We start from the raw sequence: 16,871 nt of genomic DNA, 5'->3' as shown, positions 1-16,871 counted from the left end.
GAATTGTGTTAGTCCTGGAGGGAAATTATACACAGAAAGGTAGCTGGAGAAAAAAGAAAATAGATTAGACTGTCCAGAAACAACAGGACGATACTGGAAGGAAAACAGAGCTCGAGTCAGTTGGCGCCCGCCCTCCTGCAATTCCTCTGGCCGCGGTTTCCGCTCCCTTTCGCGCTCTGCGCTCCCAGGCAGCCCCTCCCAAGCGTAGCTCAGCTCTGATTGGCTCCTTTGAACGTCTACGTGCAATCGGATTGGCGGATCCCGGGAGCTTTACCGCGGCGAGTTTGAAACTGCTGGCACTCGGCCTCTAAGCTCCTGGAGTTGCTGCGTCCGCGCAGTCCGGAACTGCGGTGTGGCCCCAGCCGGGACAGAGAGGTATGGCGTGAGTCGGACTGGGTGCAGGCTGGGCCTGCGGGGGCTCCACGGGATCTGGGGGTTCCCCCGGGGAAGGGCAGGACATCCATGTGAGCCTGGGGATCCCTTGTGGACGGGTAGGGCCTCCACGTGAGATCATGGTTTCCTGTGGACGGGTAGGGCCTCACCTAAGTCCGGAATCCCTTATGGTCCGGCATGGCCTCCCTGAGCCCGGGGTCTGGGGTACCCTATGGATGAGCACGTCCTCATCTGAGGCCAGGGTCCCCTATGCAGGAGCATGGCCTACCTGAGCCTGGGGACCCTATGGAGGAGCAGGGCTCACCGGAACCTGGGATCCCCAATGGGGGGCAGGGCTCACCCGAGCCAGGGGTCCCCTATGGAAGGGCAAGGCTCACTTGAGCCCCGGGTCCTGCGGACGTGCAGACCCTTACGCGAGCTCTAGGTTCCTGCAGACGGGATGGGCCTCGCTGGAGTGGGCCCGGGTGTGGGCGGGGTGCCAAGTTATGTCCCAGGCCCTGCTGGCTGCCTGTGCGGAGCTGGGCTACACCAGGCCAGCTGCCTTCGGAGGCCTTAAGTCGGTACTGCCGGAGAAACAGACCCGTGGTCGTTTAAAAAGCTTATTCCTACCAAGGTGCAGAGCCAAGAAAGTGTAGGATCGTTTATTTTTAGTTGCCTGTGCTAAGGCCACAGACGGTACCCAGGCAAAGAAGGAGAGAGGGAGAACCGCGGATGCCTTCGCATCCTTGATCGTCTTATAAATACCGATGAAGGTTCTGATGTGCAGACCACCATCGCCCGCCCCCTACTTGGATACACTGGGCAGCTTTTAACAGCAGTCCCGGGAGACTGGAAAATGTTGGAAGGAAATAAGCCTAGCTTTCAAGACATGTTGTTAACTCTTTGCTGTCTGTGCAGAGGTGGTTGAAACGTTTAATGCTCTATAGTTATATTAAGTCTCTGTATTGAAGAAAGGGGATGGGGGGGTGCGTTGAAATTTCCTAAACATAATCTCCATAGTTGAGAGTTAATCTTATGTGTCTGAGAATCCCCAGGGTCCAGTGGGATGCCTGGCAGGACCCTTGGACGGGTTTATACATTTTCCTTCTGAATTTTTATCTGTTGAGCCGCTGCCTCCTTGTGCAGTGCCAAGAGCTGGGATTCCTGGCTGTGCCCCCACACCGCCATGGAGCTGATTTTACTGTGGAAAGAGATCTGTAAGGAACAGCTCACGAGAGGTCAGCCATTCCTTGATGCTCATTTATAAGGATCTTGTCACCCGTGGCAGAGTGCTTTCAAGGAGAAAGCACAGCCTTTTTCCTACCATTCTTTTTGAGCCAAGAAATTGTTTCTCCCTTGTTCGTGATATTTTTCAAAGCATGATTAGCAAACACACTGTCTTAGGGTTATTGTTGGGATGAAACACCATGACCAAAGCAAAGGAACTTGGGAAGGAAAGGGTCTAGTTGTCTTGTACTTCCACGTCACAGTTCTGCCTCAGAGGAAGTCTGGGCAGGAACCTGGAGGCAGGAGGCCATGGAGGGGGCTGCTTCCTGCCTTCTTCCACATAGCTTGCTCAGCCTGCTTTAAGAACACAGGACCCTATATGCCCACGGATGACCCCACCCACAATGGGCTGAGCCCGCCCCCATCAATCTCCAAGAAACTGCCCTAAGGACTTGCCTACAGCCCCATCCTATGGGAGCATTTTCTTAACTGAGGTTCCCTCCTCTCAAGATGACTTAAGCTTGTGACAATGTGACCTGGCCTAAATTTAGCGAGCCAGTACAGCACAACACCTTCCATTCTTTCTTCTAAGGTGCTTATGGGTATTTCTTTCTCTTTGAGTACCTTGAGTGGGATTGTCTGTGGCTGCTTTTGGGAAGCATTCAATTGAATGCTTTTTGTTTTTGTTTTTTGTTTTGTTTTTTGAGACAGGGTTTCTCTGTGTAGCCCTGGCTGTCCTGGAACTCACTTTGTAGACCAGGCTGGCCTCGAACTCAGAAATCCGCCTGCCTCTGCCTCCCAAGTGCTGGGATTAATGGCATGTGCCATCACTGCCTAGAGAATTGAATGTTTATAAGGTAAACAAATGCTTTTATTAAAAACAACAACAACTGTTATTTCTAGTGGTTGGACTTTACAGTTGTACTTTGTTTCCTTTTGAAATAGTGTTGCAGCAAACGAGGCCGCAGGTTGGCCTTGAACTTGTGTTCTTCCCTGTGCTAGGATTACATCGTGCACAACTTCCTTCTCGCAGACTCTTATTATTTTAAGAAAAACTAAAATAGTACAACATTTTAGTAAGGGAGTAATGTGCTGAAATTCAGCCCTGGGGATCAGGGCCTTTTGCTTTTTTTGGTAAAATTTGAGACATAGTGTCACTAAGTTGGTTTAGCTAGCTGTGTATCAGTCTCCGGCAGTGGCTGGCTTGACAGGCCTGCTTGATTTGTGCATGTGAAGGGGCTAAGCCCCTGGCAGTATAGAATATGCAAACACAATGTCTGAGAAGGCTCAGAATGGCTCACTTGCAAGAACAGCTAAACCCCAACAAGACCATCTTGATGGGATGACTGACGTTTGCCGGCTACGCGGGAGGCCCTGGAAAACACTCTTCTGTGATGTCTTCCGGATGATGCTTAGACTGTTTAGTAGCACGGAATCACAGCACTGTTTCCCCTCATTTTAGGTTCCGTCGTAACCTGTCGAGTAACTATGGAAGACTATATCAAAATAGAGAAAATTGGAGAAGGTAAGTGGTTTTAGCAGAATGTTTTTGAAAAGAAGATAACAATGCTACCATGGAACACAGAAACCTTTACTGAGTGCAGTCGTAGATGCATCTGTACGCGTGTGCATGAGTGTGCTGTTAAGAGTTGGTGTTTGTGGCCTCCTAGACAGGATCTGGGATCACTCTGAGCACACCTGTAGGGGGTTGTCTTTGACTCTGTTAATTGACGTGGGCAGGACCCTCCCCCAGTGTGGGTGCCTTCCTTGCCTGAGATCCTGGACTGTGAATGGAGAAGGGCGTCAAGCCACAGTGAACCTCACTCTCCTACTGCCTGTGCTCCTGCTGCTGCTGCTGCTCCCTGCACTCGGGAGGCAGAGGCAGGTGGATTTCTGAGTTCAACGCCAGCCTGGTCTACAAAGTTCCAGGATAGCCAGGGCTATACAGAGAAACCCTGTCTTGAAAAACAAAAAACAAAAAACAAAAAGAAAGCATGCTGCTTTACGTATAACCTGAAGCACAAGGTGCTTCTCCATCAAGAGGATTTTAATTATCCTGATTCTTTGCTAAGGACCCTAGGGCCTTGTGCTCTAGGCTATTGAGCTGTGTTCCCCAGGCTGATCTTCTTGAACTGAATATCCCAGATGCTTGTGTTTGGGCGCTGGGCGCAGGTGTGCTGGGGGAGTCGACTAGGGAGATAATGTATGCTAACTTCACAGTACATTTTAGTCAGAAAGACTAAGTACTGGGTTCTGAGTTTTTTATGGAAGCTGAGTGGTGGTCTGTGTGGTCTCCGTGGACAAGAATGACTAGTGACTGTCACATGGTGTTCAATCCCTTATGTAGTATTTTAAACAGTGCTTAGGCCTATGTGACGTAAGGAGGGATGAAAAGAACCCTCTCGATTGTTGTTTTCTTCTCCCCACAACAGAATCTCCATATTTCTAAGTAGGAGTCAAGACTTCATTCTTAGCTCTCCAGGAGCAAGCAGAGGAACTTGTGTCTGTGTGGCTTCTGTTGAGGACTGTTTTCATCAATGTTCAGAGACCCCGCTTACACAGGCCATGAAAACCAAGGCAAGGGACTTAGCAAACCAGGAATGGCCCTGGCAGTGTCTGCTGTGCCTCTGGGGCTTTCTCTTTTTAATGTGACAACATCTCTTCAACTGTCTCCTTCCTTGGAAACCCCTTCCCCTCGCCAGCGACATCCACTGCCACTCACCGGTCCAGTTGGGTGATTCCCTCTTTTTGATGACCTTAGACAGGACTTTCTGAAGCCATCCCCTTCTGGGCTCACTCTTTAACTTGTTCTAGAGCAGTAGTTCTCAGCCTTCCTAACACCACAGCCCTTTAATACAGTTTCTCCTGTCGTGGTGACTCCCCAGCCATTAAATTAGTTTTGTTGCTTCTTCATAACTAATTTTGCTACTCTTATGAGTCATAATGTAAATATCTGATATGCAGAATATCTGATAATGTATGCTTCTCCAAAGAGCTATCGACCCACAGGTTGAGAACCAATGTTGTAGCTGAAGGATTTATTCATTTTCTTCCAGGCAGCCTCGGTATTCTTAGTTTGCTCGGGGCCTCGGGCACTGACCTTTGACCTGCTTTTCTGAATTCTCTGGCCTAGAGGCTTGTCTGCTACCTTGTGCCTGGCAGTTCTGGATTCTCTGTGGGGGATCCTGAATGGCTTGTTGAAATAATTTGAAAATTACATACTGCTGTCTACGTTTTCTTCTGCCAATTCCAAGTGCTCAGTCAAACCTGTGAATATGTGTTTTTCCCATGTTAGGGTTTTCTTACTTAGTCACCTGTGTATTGTTGGTCACCATGCCCAGCAAGACAGAGAAGACTGTCTCGTCTTCAGATTACACCGCTGCCTGGCTCCATGTGGTTGGTGGGGCCTGCTTTGGCATTTACTAAGCACTCTAGAAACATTTGTTTTCGATGAGGTTTAATGGCTTTTACCAGGCAGTGCTATCAAGACTTTACCCAGGATAACTGGGATCTTACTCTTGCTTTCACTTGTATGACATTTGCTAAAATTCAGAGTGTGTGTGTGTATGTATGTATGTATATGCATATGCGAGCGCTCATTCACACAGGTGTGCATAGCCCATGGAGGCCAGAGTGTTACCTCCTCTGGCATTGCATTTACAGGAGGCTGAGCCCTGGTGTGGGTCCTGGTCCTCTGCAAGGGCAGTTCGGTCTAAACCCCGAGCCTCCCCAGCCTTACTTGATACTTTTCCCTCCTCAATTATTACTTAAAATACTTCTGGATCTAAAGCAAATATTTAATTTCAGAACATCTACTGTTTAGCTTATGAATAGTGCCCTGTTGCAGTTAACTGAGAAGAGCCAGGAGTTGAGATACTCAGAACGAGCAGTTCTGTGTTGTCTCCGAATCAACAGTTACTGGGTGTTGACTGCCATTCCTGAGTTCGTTCTGCACATTTGTCAAGAAATGCAGCAGGACACTGGGAGGGAACAAGATGCCAGAAGGAATCCTGGATTGACCATTGCTTACCTTACTAAATAACTATGACTGCTCGGATAGTGCCAGCTTGCTCGTGGCTTCAGACAAGCATGATATCCACCATTCAGGAACATGTGAGCTCACAGATTTCCTGTGGCTTCGCAGACAGAATGTTGTCGATTCTTTTTATCTGGAATAACTTGATTATTTAATCACCTAGGATTTTATTGGAAGTAATATTAAAATAACTGTAGTGTTTAGGAAAACAAACAGTCCTGGAATTTAAAGAATGCTGGAATAAAGCTTATGTGGGCAGCAAGGTGCTTAATTTTCTAAGCAGTTGATCGCTGGGATGGAGTTTTAGAGCCAGTAAATGCTGTGGAGTAGCTTTTACGTTTGGAGGAAGCTGTTCTAACCCTTTGTTTGGTGCTTTTAGACAAGTTCTAACCTTGCCTCAGCTTTTCCCCAGTGATAGGATTACAGGCATGTAAACGTGGGTACCTTTGACTTTCAAGACAGGGTCTTACTAAGTTCTCCAGGCTTGTCTCCAACTTGTAATTCTCCTGCCTCAGTTTTTTTTTTTTTTTTTTTTTTGGTTTTTCGAGACAGGGTTTCTCTGTGTAGCCCTGGCCGTCCTGGAACTCACTTTGTAGACCAGGCTGGCCTCGAACTCAGAAATCCGCCTGCCTCTGCCTCCCGAGTGCTGGGATTAAAGGCGTGCACCACCACGCCCGGCTTTTTTTTTTTTCCTGCCTCAGTTTTACAAGCAGCTGTGCTCAGAGCTGTGTGTCACCAGGCCTGCTGTTGTAGTCATTGCTGAAGCTATACCGATACCACAGAAAGCTTTTCAACAAAGTTTATAGCTAGCTAGGGAATCCGTACCTGGAGAGTAGCAGGGGTGTGAGATAGCTAGTTAGCTTACCTCCGTGTCTGCCACACCCCATGCTGTCTTTCCTTCCTGCCTTTGCTGTTCAGGTGACCACCCAGGTTAGTGTTTTCCACATGCCCAGTGGGTAGGAGGCTTCCCACTCTAGTAGAAGATAGCAGCTTTATTGGTTTTAATACAAATGCATGGTGCTTCTGTCTTCACTCTGCCGGGTGAGGACAGGTGGCTGTGTTTTGAGATAATGTGTAAGGTATCAAGGAAATCCTAAGTCAGTCCAGATTTTTGGAAGTCTCACAGTGCCTCCTCTCGGTACTGATTTCCAATCTTTTAATGTAGTGACTACATGCAGGATATTTGATAGGGGAATTTCAACTTGATCCATGCCCTAATGTTCACGTGAAGGAAGCTTAACTGGGAGGGAGACGTAGGGTGACTCAGTGAGCTTTATTTCCAAACCATGCCTTTTTGAAAACAGTGAGGGTTTAATGCTATGTGAGGGGGCCTATCAGATTGCAGCTGGCATTTCTCTCATGTGATACTCAAAGAGTTCAACTTAAAAAAAAATCTGTTTGCTTTATTTCAGGTACTTATGGTGTGGTGTATAAGGGTAGACACAGAATCACTGGCCAGATAGTGGCCATGAAGAAAATCAGACTTGAAAGCGAGGAAGAAGGAGTACCCAGTACTGCAATTCGGGAAATCTCTCTATTAAAAGAACTTCGACATCCAAATATAGTCAGGTGTGCTGTGTTAGAACTGAAACCACTCTCCCTGTGCTGCTGCAGATCTGTTTTAAAGTAGAAATTTTTATGTACTTTCTGGTTCAAGTGGGATGGAGTCCTACTTTGTTGATGATGTTTAGAGAATTTGAGACAGGGTGCTAGAATTGGCTAGAGGAGCAAGGCACAGCCCTGGGACCCCTTCCATGGGGAGCTTGGTCAGCTCCTACTTTTAGGGCCCAGGTCCCCAAAGGCTCCTGAGACCAGAAGCCAGGCTGAGGTAGATAAGTTATGCTTTATTGACTTGCGTGGGCTGGGTCATTGAGGAAGTTGTCTGGTGGCAGAGCTAAGAAAGTGCTCTACCACTGAGCTGTAGCCTCTGGCCTCCTAATATGGGGTTTTGAAATTATTAAGACAGGATATTACTCTAACTCACCCAGGTTGGCCTGGGATTTACTGCTGTCCTCTAACTCCCAAGTGCCGGGATTATGGGTTTAAACCACCGCACCCAGTCTCCAGCACTCACAGAATTACCAACGGTGACCTTGTGCTCACTCCATCCTTTGAATTTAGAGATCCTTGCCTTAGCACCTCTGGTAGCGGGCGTGGCCTGCCTCTGCCCCTGGGTTCTAACTATTGTTGCACTGGAGCTGGGACTAGGGAGCAGCTGTAATGTTCACGAGCAGCCAGCTTTGGGAGTGCAGGTGGTGTGAGCTAGCTCCTCCTGCAGAGGAAGCTGTGGATGACTGTCCTGAACTTCCCTCAAAGAAGGTCATTGTTAGCAGTTATGCTGTTGGAAGTGGAGGCAGGCTGCTGGCTGGACTCACACTTGCTCTGCTCAGCCTGCAGGATGTGCTCATGCAGGACTCCAGGCTGTATCTCATCTTTGAGTTCCTGTCCATGGACCTCAAGAAGTACCTGGACTCCATCCCTCCTGGGCAGTTCATGGATTCTTCACTCGTTAAGGTAGAGAGTTGCGCGCCTTTACTAATACGCTCTCTGAACGTGGGCTCCATCCTTGTGCTTTGTGGCTGCATCTTAGAAAACCTGGAAGGGAAGAGACAGCGTTTTAGTTTCCTTCCTTCCTTCCACCTGATGAGATCATCATCTGCCGGTCTCATTTCCAGAAGGTTCTAGAAGTGAGAAGTAGCGTCTGAGCACCAAGGTGCTACCCTGTGGCGTATGTGTCACATTGCTGGGGGCAGGCCAGGCTGCAGTGGTTATGTGCAGATCAGTGACAGCAGCCTGAGCCCGGTGCTCATGCTGAGTGGTCTTACTCTGACAAGTAGGCTTTGGTGACTGTAAACATTGTATTTCAGTTAAATTATCATTGTATTTATTGTTCTTTGTGTGTGCTATCGGGTATTGGATCCAGAGCATTGTGCATAACTGGGCAAGTGTTATTCTCAGCAAATGTGTATAGGTTGTAAATGTCTATGGTAAAGGGGTCTTCACCTTAAACCGGCTTTATTTTTCCACTGAACTCTGTGCATGCCTTGAGATTTTCACGTTGACTTTGTATGCATCTAAACCCAGTGGGATCATTCTGTATGTGTACTGCACACGGTAGTTAGCCTCTCATGTCTGTTTCGTAATGGGTTAATACTTTGCACAGTGAGTAAACCATTTCCACTTAGATTACTTCCTACTTTAGTGATGGCTGCAGTGAGTCGTCATGGGTGGTGGTGGAGGTTCATTCTGAGGCCCAGGCTTCCCTTTAACTCATCCTCAAGCCTCTATCTCCCAAGTATGGGCATTATAAGCATGTGCCACCATACCCACCACTGTATGTCATTTTAGAGATGGCTTCTTGGAACTGTGATAAAATCTGTTTATATTTAAGATCATGGTTGAGAGGGCCTCTAAAAATCAACTACTATTTTATTACATTGTTACCAAGACTTGACTGTATGTATCTTTTAAGTAGTCTCAGTGTATTACAGGAAGGGTTTTATTACAGTTATTCTATTTGACATTTAACATACTATTGTCTACTCATTTTTGCATAACCTGTACATAGTCACTCGTCTTTCTGTATTTCAGTGGTTTCAAAAGTCGTTATTACTAACACACGGTGATTTGCTAGTGGTGCCCACCACTGCCAGTGCTCACACTGTATGGCTGTTGTGAGATGAAGGCTATGGCCGCAGCAACTTGAGGAGGAAAGTGGCCATTTGGCTTACATTTGCACATAACTGTTCATCACCCCAGGACGTCAGGACAGGAGCTCCTGGCCAGGAACCTGGGGGCAGGAGCTGATGCAGAGGCTGTGGAGAGCCTGGGGCCACCAGTCCAGGGATGGCACCACCCGTGATGAGCTGGGCCTTCTCCCAGCGATTACTAATTAAGAAAATGCCTTCCAAGCTTGCTTAAACCTGTACTTATGGAGGCATTTTCGTGGAGGCATTTTCGCAGTTGAAGCTCCCTCTCCGATAACCATAGCTTCTGTCAAATGACAGAAAACTACCCAGCAGAGTAGTATTAATGAGTTTCTGTTGTTTTGTTAAAGCCATAATGTATAAGTTCATATGTTTTAGAATAATGTCAATATTTTTCTGCTCTCTCTATCTCCTAACTTTTCTTAAGTTATGGATAGCATAAAGGTTTCTTTTGCTTTAGGATTGGAAGGCTTGGGGGACATTTCAGTGGGAAAGTGCTTATGGCACAAGCACGAGGAACTGAGTTCTGGTTCCCAGTCTCCATATGGAGGTGGTGTGGTGGTGTGTACATCTATAAGCCCGGAGGCTGAAGGACAGAGGCAAGGATTGTGGGTGGGATGGCTCTGTTGTGTCCCGGGGCCATCCATTTTGATCAAAATGGTGAACTTCAGGTTAATGAGAAATATCTGCCTGTCACTCCGTACCTACACTGAAGAGTGCACATGTGTGGGCGTGCACACACTAGAGACGTAGGTGATGAATAAACTTTTACACATCCCCAGTTTAAGCTGTTTTACATATTTTCCTGTTGTGTCTCAAAAGAGGAAATGCATGTGTAAAGTGACAGAAATGGAAAAGCACAACTTTATTCAGGATAGAAACAGTTGACATGAGTGCTGAGGAAACTTCTGCACAGAAAGCTAGCATGTGACTTAAAGACAGGGACCAAAATTTTAAATAGTCATGTGGGCATAGATACATACATAGATACACACCTGCTTAAAGAGGCCTGAAGGGTCTTGTGGTAGCTACATTATTTTCTCTGCATCATAATTTATTTTCTCAGAACTCTTTCCACCTTGGAGTCTTGTGGAATGATGGAGTTTCTGTCTGACTTGTTTCTTTTCTAGAGTTACTTGTACCAAATCCTCCAGGGGATTGTGTTTTGTCACTCCCGACGAGTTCTTCACAGAGACTTGAAACCTCAAAATCTATTGATTGATGACAAAGGAACAATCAAACTGGCTGATTTCGGCCTTGCCAGAGCGTTTGGAATACCGATACGAGTGTACACACACGAGGTAAGGAGAGCCCTGAGTGTCTGGTTGCTGCCTCCCTCTGGTCTTTAAGCTGAGGTAGAAATACTTGGTTGAAAAATGTTTCTGTGGCCAGGCAGTGGCAGCACACACCAGCACTTGGGGGGTGGGGGGGTGGGGCAGAGGCAGGCAGATCTCTTGAGTTCGAGGCCAGCCTAGTCTATAGAGCAAGTCCTGGAACACCCAGGGCTACACAGAGAAACCTTGTCTCAGAAAACCAAACAAAAAGTTCTGTTCTGGTAGTGTTGGCTTATTGCTTTTTTATTATCACTTCACTCTTGTTTGTATGGTCTGTGAAAAGGAAGACAGACTCTTTGGCATCTCTGTCAGGGGAGATTGCTGGCTGTGGGGGGACCTCCAGGAAGGGGCTTACTGTAGTTTTAGGGGTTCTCGTTTATCTGTGTTGAGCTTCCCCAGAGCTGTGCTTCCTCCTGATTGGACCTGCTGTGCTCACTCAGATCAATTAAAAGGCAGGTTTTGCTGTGTGAGGTAGATTATTGTGAAAGATTTAGGAGCCAGCCTACTCTAGCTGGGGGAGGGAGCACTAGGCATTGAACCCTAGTCTTTGGCCCCTGTTGCTTGGGTGTCCTGTCACTGAGCTGTGCCCTTGGCCCTGTCATCAGGCTTTGTCAGTGGATTCTCATGTGGTTGTCTGTTTTATTATATTTTTCTGCAATGGGGCTTGAACCATGGGCTACACACACACACACTCACACACTCTGCTCCTTGTTTTGAGAATGTCTCATTGACTTGCCCTGGTTGGCCCTGAGGTCACTGGCGTAGATAGACTTTGGACCTGGGATTCCTACAGTGGCCTTCCCAGTAGCTGGGATTGTAGGTCTACACCACCAGACTAGGTTCCTCTGGTATTTCTGAAAGGGCATTGACTTGTATAATACAGGAACATTGGCATCTTGGGAGGTGTGAACCTGGAGTCTACAGTGTCAGTCCCCCCGTGTGTCATTTGGATTTTGAGGCAGGGTCTCCTGTAGCCCTGACTGGCCTCATTCTCTGGGTGCTAAGATTACACAGATGTGTGCCCTGCTGGGGCCCTGGTCCTGCTCGTTTTGCCTGATAGGGAAACTATCCACCCACTGAGCAGCCTTCCCAGTCCTGTCTTGTTTATTCTTTTGTATTTTTTCACACTTTATGCTATGACTCGTCTTTAATGACTGTACCTGCTGCTGGCCTCATTGCGTTGTTCATTGAGGTCATTCACTATTTTGATAAATAATCTGTAGTTCTAAATCACTGATCATGGGAGTCCCTCCTCCCACCTTGGCTTAGACTTCTTTTCTTCTTTTCTTTTCTTTTCTTTTTTTTTTTTTTCGAGACAGGGTTTCTCTGTGTAGCTCTGGGTGTCCTGGAACTCACTCTATAGACCAGGCTGGCCTCAAACTCTGCCTCCAGAGTTCTGGTATTAAAGTTGTATGCCAGCCAGGATATGGCTGCTTTGGTCCTTTGACTTTAATGATTTGAAAGCAAGAGGTCTATGGTACTTACCCACTAATGAGCAGAAGTCAGAAATAAAATAGCTTCAACTTAGTATTTTGCATATAGCTAATTGTCTGAAGTTCTTGGTGACACCTGCACAGCTTCCTAAAAGACAACCCTGTGTGGTCTGTCCTGTGCCAGGTAGTGACGCTGTGGTACCGATCTCCAGAAGTGTTGCTGGGCTCGGCTCGTTACTCCACTCCGGTTGACATCTGGAGTATAGGGACCATATTTGCAGAACTGGCCACCAAGAAGCCGCTTTTCCACGGCGACTCAGAGATTGACCAGCTCTTCAGGATCTTCAGGTAATTGTGTTTTATTCCTAAGCTGTTAAGCCTGTATGGTTAAATAATAAAGGCACTGTGTATGTGATAGGACTTTTGCTTTCCTTTCAGAGCTCTGGGCACACCTAATAATGAAGTGTGGCCTGAAGTAGAGTCCCTGCAGGACTACAAGAACACCTTTCCCAAGTGGAAGCCGGGGAGCCTCGCATCCCACGTCAAGAACCTGGACGAGAACGGCTTGGATTTGCTCTCAGTAAGTGAGCTGTTCTTTATGGCTTGAGCGTGGTGCCCTTGGGTGTCAGTAGTGACAGGTGAGGGTGACTGGACATACTCAGTCCTGGACTTGCCAGCACGAAGACACAGCGGCTGAGTCGGATGCCTGGTAATCCTGTAGTGACAGCGAGCTGCCTTTGAGGTGTGAAGTGCCTGGTGGTCTGAGGAGCCTCTGGTGTTGGACTTTATCATTTACTTCTCATCCGGTAGGAGAGGCTGGACTCACACACCTTCTTGCTTGAGAGTATGTTGATGAGTTACAATGACTCCTCTCTGTGTGTTTGCTACCTCAGTTCATCGGTGTGCACTGTTGACTGCTTAGGATACTCAGCTGTTCAGGCTTTTGACAGCATAACTCCATTGCTCAGGTCTGGCCTTGTTTTCTCTCTCAGAAAGGCTAGCAAAGACTAATGTAATTCTGATTTTCTTTAGTTGTCTTGGTGCACGCTAGTAGCAATGCAAAGAACAAAACTACTGTTCAGGATTAATAAACAAAGGTGGCCTCCTTTAGGAAATTTGCTGTAGTAGAGCAGGGTTTAAAATCTGAGTTTGTAGAAGGAATCAAGTAGACGATCCAGTTGGTCTTTCCGCTCCCTTGCAATCTATAAACGATGCCACCAAATGGGGCTCATATTTGTCCAGACCCCTACAGCTGTCACATAGTTTGTTACATATTGGTATTGCCTAACTTAGAAGCCTTCCCTTAGCCTGGGTCCAATCTGCTGGTATTATCTAAAGTTACTAGCTCTGTGTGTGTGTGTGTTGCTGGGGGCTGTGGACAGAAGGCAGAGCTTTCTTGAGGTGGTGTAGGAAGGTTGGTCATTGACTGTTGAGATGCAGCCCTACTTCTCAGTCTTTAAACAAAGGACTTCACTTAACAGACATCAGCCCTGTGCACCAATTTCCTCTGTTGAGCAAACATCCCGCAATAGCTAAGCTTGCCGTGGCCCTGCTGCCTGCTGAGCACTGTGGCTGTCACTGCCCTGTCCTCCACTCCAGCGGCAGACTGCTGAGTTAGCAGGGTCTGCGTCTATCGCAGGACCCCAGAAGCGAACTGCCCCAGTTGGAGACCACTGGATTATTGATGAGACTTGGCTTTAGTTTATTTTCTCCCACATTGATGGATTCGGGCAAGTTTCTTGCTATCCTTGAAAGACTTGGTGTCTTAATCCACACAGTGTAGCACATCTTTCTTGTATGCTGTGCGGACTGACAGACATATCCTCAAGGCCTTCATATTTATTTGTTTGCCTTTTAAAATTTTTACTTATTTATTTTATATATGCAAATACACTGTTGCCGTCCTCAGACACAGTAGAAGAGGGCATTGGATCCCATTACAGATGGTTGTGAGCCACCATGTGGCTGCTGGGAGTTGAACCCAGGACCTCTGGAAGAATAGTCATCGCTCTTAATCGCTGAGCCATCTCTCCAGCTCCTTAATCTATTTTCTCTGAAGATAATATGCATGATCAGATTTAGGATCTGGAGTATTTAAATTAGTTTACAATAACTAGTCCATCTATGATAACTGTGTTTATAAAAATGCTGTGGGTTTTTTCCTTTGTTGGCTCGACGAAGGGGTTGTGTGGACACTATCATGAAACACTATAACTGATGGCTACTTTTTCAGTTGTGAATAACAGATGGACATTTAATTTCCAGGTAGATATAATTAGCTAGATAATTTGAAGATTTATGTTTTGGTTTTAAGCTGTCTGGGTGCTTATCTTATAATTTATAGCAGGTTACCAAGGTGTCTGTGTGATTTAAGTATCTTGGAGGGGTAAGTAGAGAGCAGGCTTCTAAATTTATTTCTCTTTTTCTCTGTAGAAAATGCTAGTCTATGATCCTGCCAAACGAATCTCTGGCAAAATGGCCCTGAAGCACCCATACTTTGATGACTTGGACAATCAGATTAAGAAGATGTAGCCCTCTGGATGGATGTCCCTGTCTGCTGGTGGCAGGGGAAGACCATGTTGTTTACTGTTGGCTCTCTTCCTGTCTTGTATAGTTTTCTTTGTTTGTAAACTGTCATCTGGACTTTTCTTAATTTCCTACGTATAACTTAATTAACATGTAAATATTATTCCATATGAATTTAAATATAATTCTGTATATGTGCAGATGTCACTGTGGTGGCTGTTAATTACTATAACACAAGTGTTAATTACTATAACATAAGACTTGAGTCTCCCCAGACTTCCCAGCAGCCATTCCTGCAGCTCAGAGCACAGTCGAAGGAGCTGAACTCCGGCCTCATGATGCTTTCAAGTGCCTTGGTGTTCTGGATATATATGATTCCTGGTCAGTTTCTTGCCATTTGGAAACTACAACCCACCTACGGACAGTGTTTCTCTCCTTGTGCTTAAGCATTTGGGATGAGAAGTCTAGAGGATGACCCGAGGATGTCTAGAGTTATGACCCCCAGATAGAAGTGCACCAAAGCTGCCTGGGTTTTACCGCTAGAGATCAGGGGCTGTCCAGAGCAGGGCAGCTTAGAACATTTATGAAGACTCCCTAATTTTAGGTTTGTTGTAAAGCTGTTGTCCAGTTGGATTCCTGTGCTGTGCATGGTCAGAGGTAGGTTAGAGGATTTGCCTTGGCTTCCAAATCCAGTTTGAAAACTGCTTAAAATCTTCTGTCCTCTCTTAGCAGTGCCTAAAAATGTCCTTGTCCAAATATTTAGCTGAGATTCTTCACTTTGGAAAAGGAGCTGTATCGCTGTGCTGCTTAGTGTAATTCTTAAAAGCAGCCTGACTTACCTGCTAGCAGTCAAAGGGATGCCTGAGACGACTGCTCTTCTTAGAATTAAAGGCTGGGATGCTTAAGTTTGTCTGCTGTTTGGAGGATCTCGGTAAGACTGAGCTCCAGGGGCTAGTGAGATGGCTCAGCGGTTAAGAGTGCCGACTGCTCTTCCAAAGGTCCTGAGTTCAAATCCCAGCAACCACATGGTGGCTCACAACCATCCGTAACAAAAATCTGATGTCCTCTTCTGGAGTATATGAAGATAGCTACAGTGCACTTACATTAAATAAATAAATATTAAAAAAAAAAAAAAAAAAGACTGAGCTCCAGTTCCTGTGGCCACCTCAGTTTACCAGTACCTCAGCCTCAGCCTCCTGCGTTTGCTGGAGTCAGGGAAGGTCCCCAGCCCTGAGCCCTGACGCTCCTGGTTGTAGAGACTTTCAGTGGGAGGTAAGAAGTTCACTGAAGTAGTCAGCAGCCACATGCGTTTAGGGCACTCTAGCGTCAGACCATCCTGGAGGTTTCTAACCCTGCCGCTGGCAGTCTGCTCCCAAGACAGATCAGTTAGAGTGGTCAGCAAACACCAATTGCTGCAGAAACCTGTGTTGGTGTGGTTCCCTGCTGCTGCTGGGAACTAGGCCCAAGACGAGAGAGCTTGGGGGCTGGGGTTGATCATGGGCTCTGTTCTGCATTATCACCTTGAAATCCAAGCCTCCTAATATCTCCCTTCGAATCATAAGTTGTGAATTTGGTCCTTCGCCCTCCGCCCCTGCCAGGTTTTCTATACTTTGGCTTGTCTTGCTGACATTTTCATTTCAAGAGTCCTGACTAATACGGTGATTAGTGTCACATGACTTGAGAACTACCGATTTGAAGCACACTTGAAGTTAACAAATTCTCTCATGATTATACTTTTTTTTTTTTGGTTTTTCGAGACAGGGTTTCTCTGTGTAGCGGTGGCTGTCCTGGAACTCACTTTGTAGACCAGGCTGGCCTTGAACTCAGAAATCCGCCTGCCTTTGCCTCCCAAGTGCTGGGATTAAAGGCGTGCGCCACCACCGCCCGGCATGATTATACTTTTAATTTCTTATAAGATTGCTTGAGCTCACCCAGTTCTCTCTTGGGAAGTAACTGGGTAACAAAAGCAGTTGCACTGGTTTGACAGCTGACAACTGTTGGTACTTTGTATTCAGAAGGAATGAGGTAGAGATTGAATGGCTGGGGTGTTGTTTCCACAGTTTATACACTAAAAATGTGGGTAGCCAGGAGGTGGTGGCGCACAACCTTTAATCCCAGCAGAGGCAGTCCTATCTCTTGAGTTGGAAGCCAAGCCTGCTCTACAGGCCTGAGTTCCAGGACAGCCAGGGCTACAGGAAGAAGTCTTTAAAAAATTTTTTTTTTCCTGTGGATGTAA

At 46.6% G+C, this 16,871-nt stretch overlaps 1 protein-coding gene across 1 annotated transcript; it reads left to right on the top strand.

The window, feature by feature from the left end:
- The first annotated feature begins 290 nt into the window (after positions 1-290).
- Cdk1 (cyclin dependent kinase 1) lies at positions 291-14,835 on the top strand. Its single transcript, XM_021174279.2, has 8 exons — positions 291-375; positions 3,062-3,124; positions 7,048-7,204; positions 8,026-8,149; positions 10,473-10,643; positions 12,294-12,457; positions 12,548-12,689; positions 14,543-14,835. The coding sequence occupies exons 2-8, from the start codon at positions 3,088-3,090 to the stop codon at positions 14,639-14,641; spliced, it is 894 nt and encodes a 297-aa protein (XP_021029938.1). The 5' UTR covers positions 291-375; positions 3,062-3,087; the 3' UTR covers positions 14,642-14,835.
- Positions 14,836-16,871: the final 2,036 nt, after the last annotated feature.

The sequence above is a fragment of the Mus caroli genome, unplaced genomic scaffold (genome assembly GCF_978045245.1).
Source record: "Mus caroli unplaced genomic scaffold, Mus_caroli_1 scaffold_9, whole genome shotgun sequence".
Taxonomy (NCBI): Eukaryota; Metazoa; Chordata; class Mammalia; order Rodentia; family Muridae; genus Mus; species Mus caroli.
This window is presented reverse-complemented; position numbering and strand designations above follow the sequence as displayed.

Coding starts and splice junctions, on each gene's coding strand:
- Cdk1 (XM_021174279.2), top strand. CDS start 3,088: ATGGAAGACTATATCAAAATAGAGAAAATTGGAGAAG. Junction 10,644..12,293: donor TACGAGTGTACACACACGAG/GTAAGGAGAGCC, acceptor GTCCTGTGCCAG/GTAGTGACGCTGTGGTACCG. Junction 12,458..12,547: donor CAGCTCTTCAGGATCTTCAG/GTAATTGTGTTT, acceptor CTTTCCTTTCAG/AGCTCTGGGCACACCTAATA.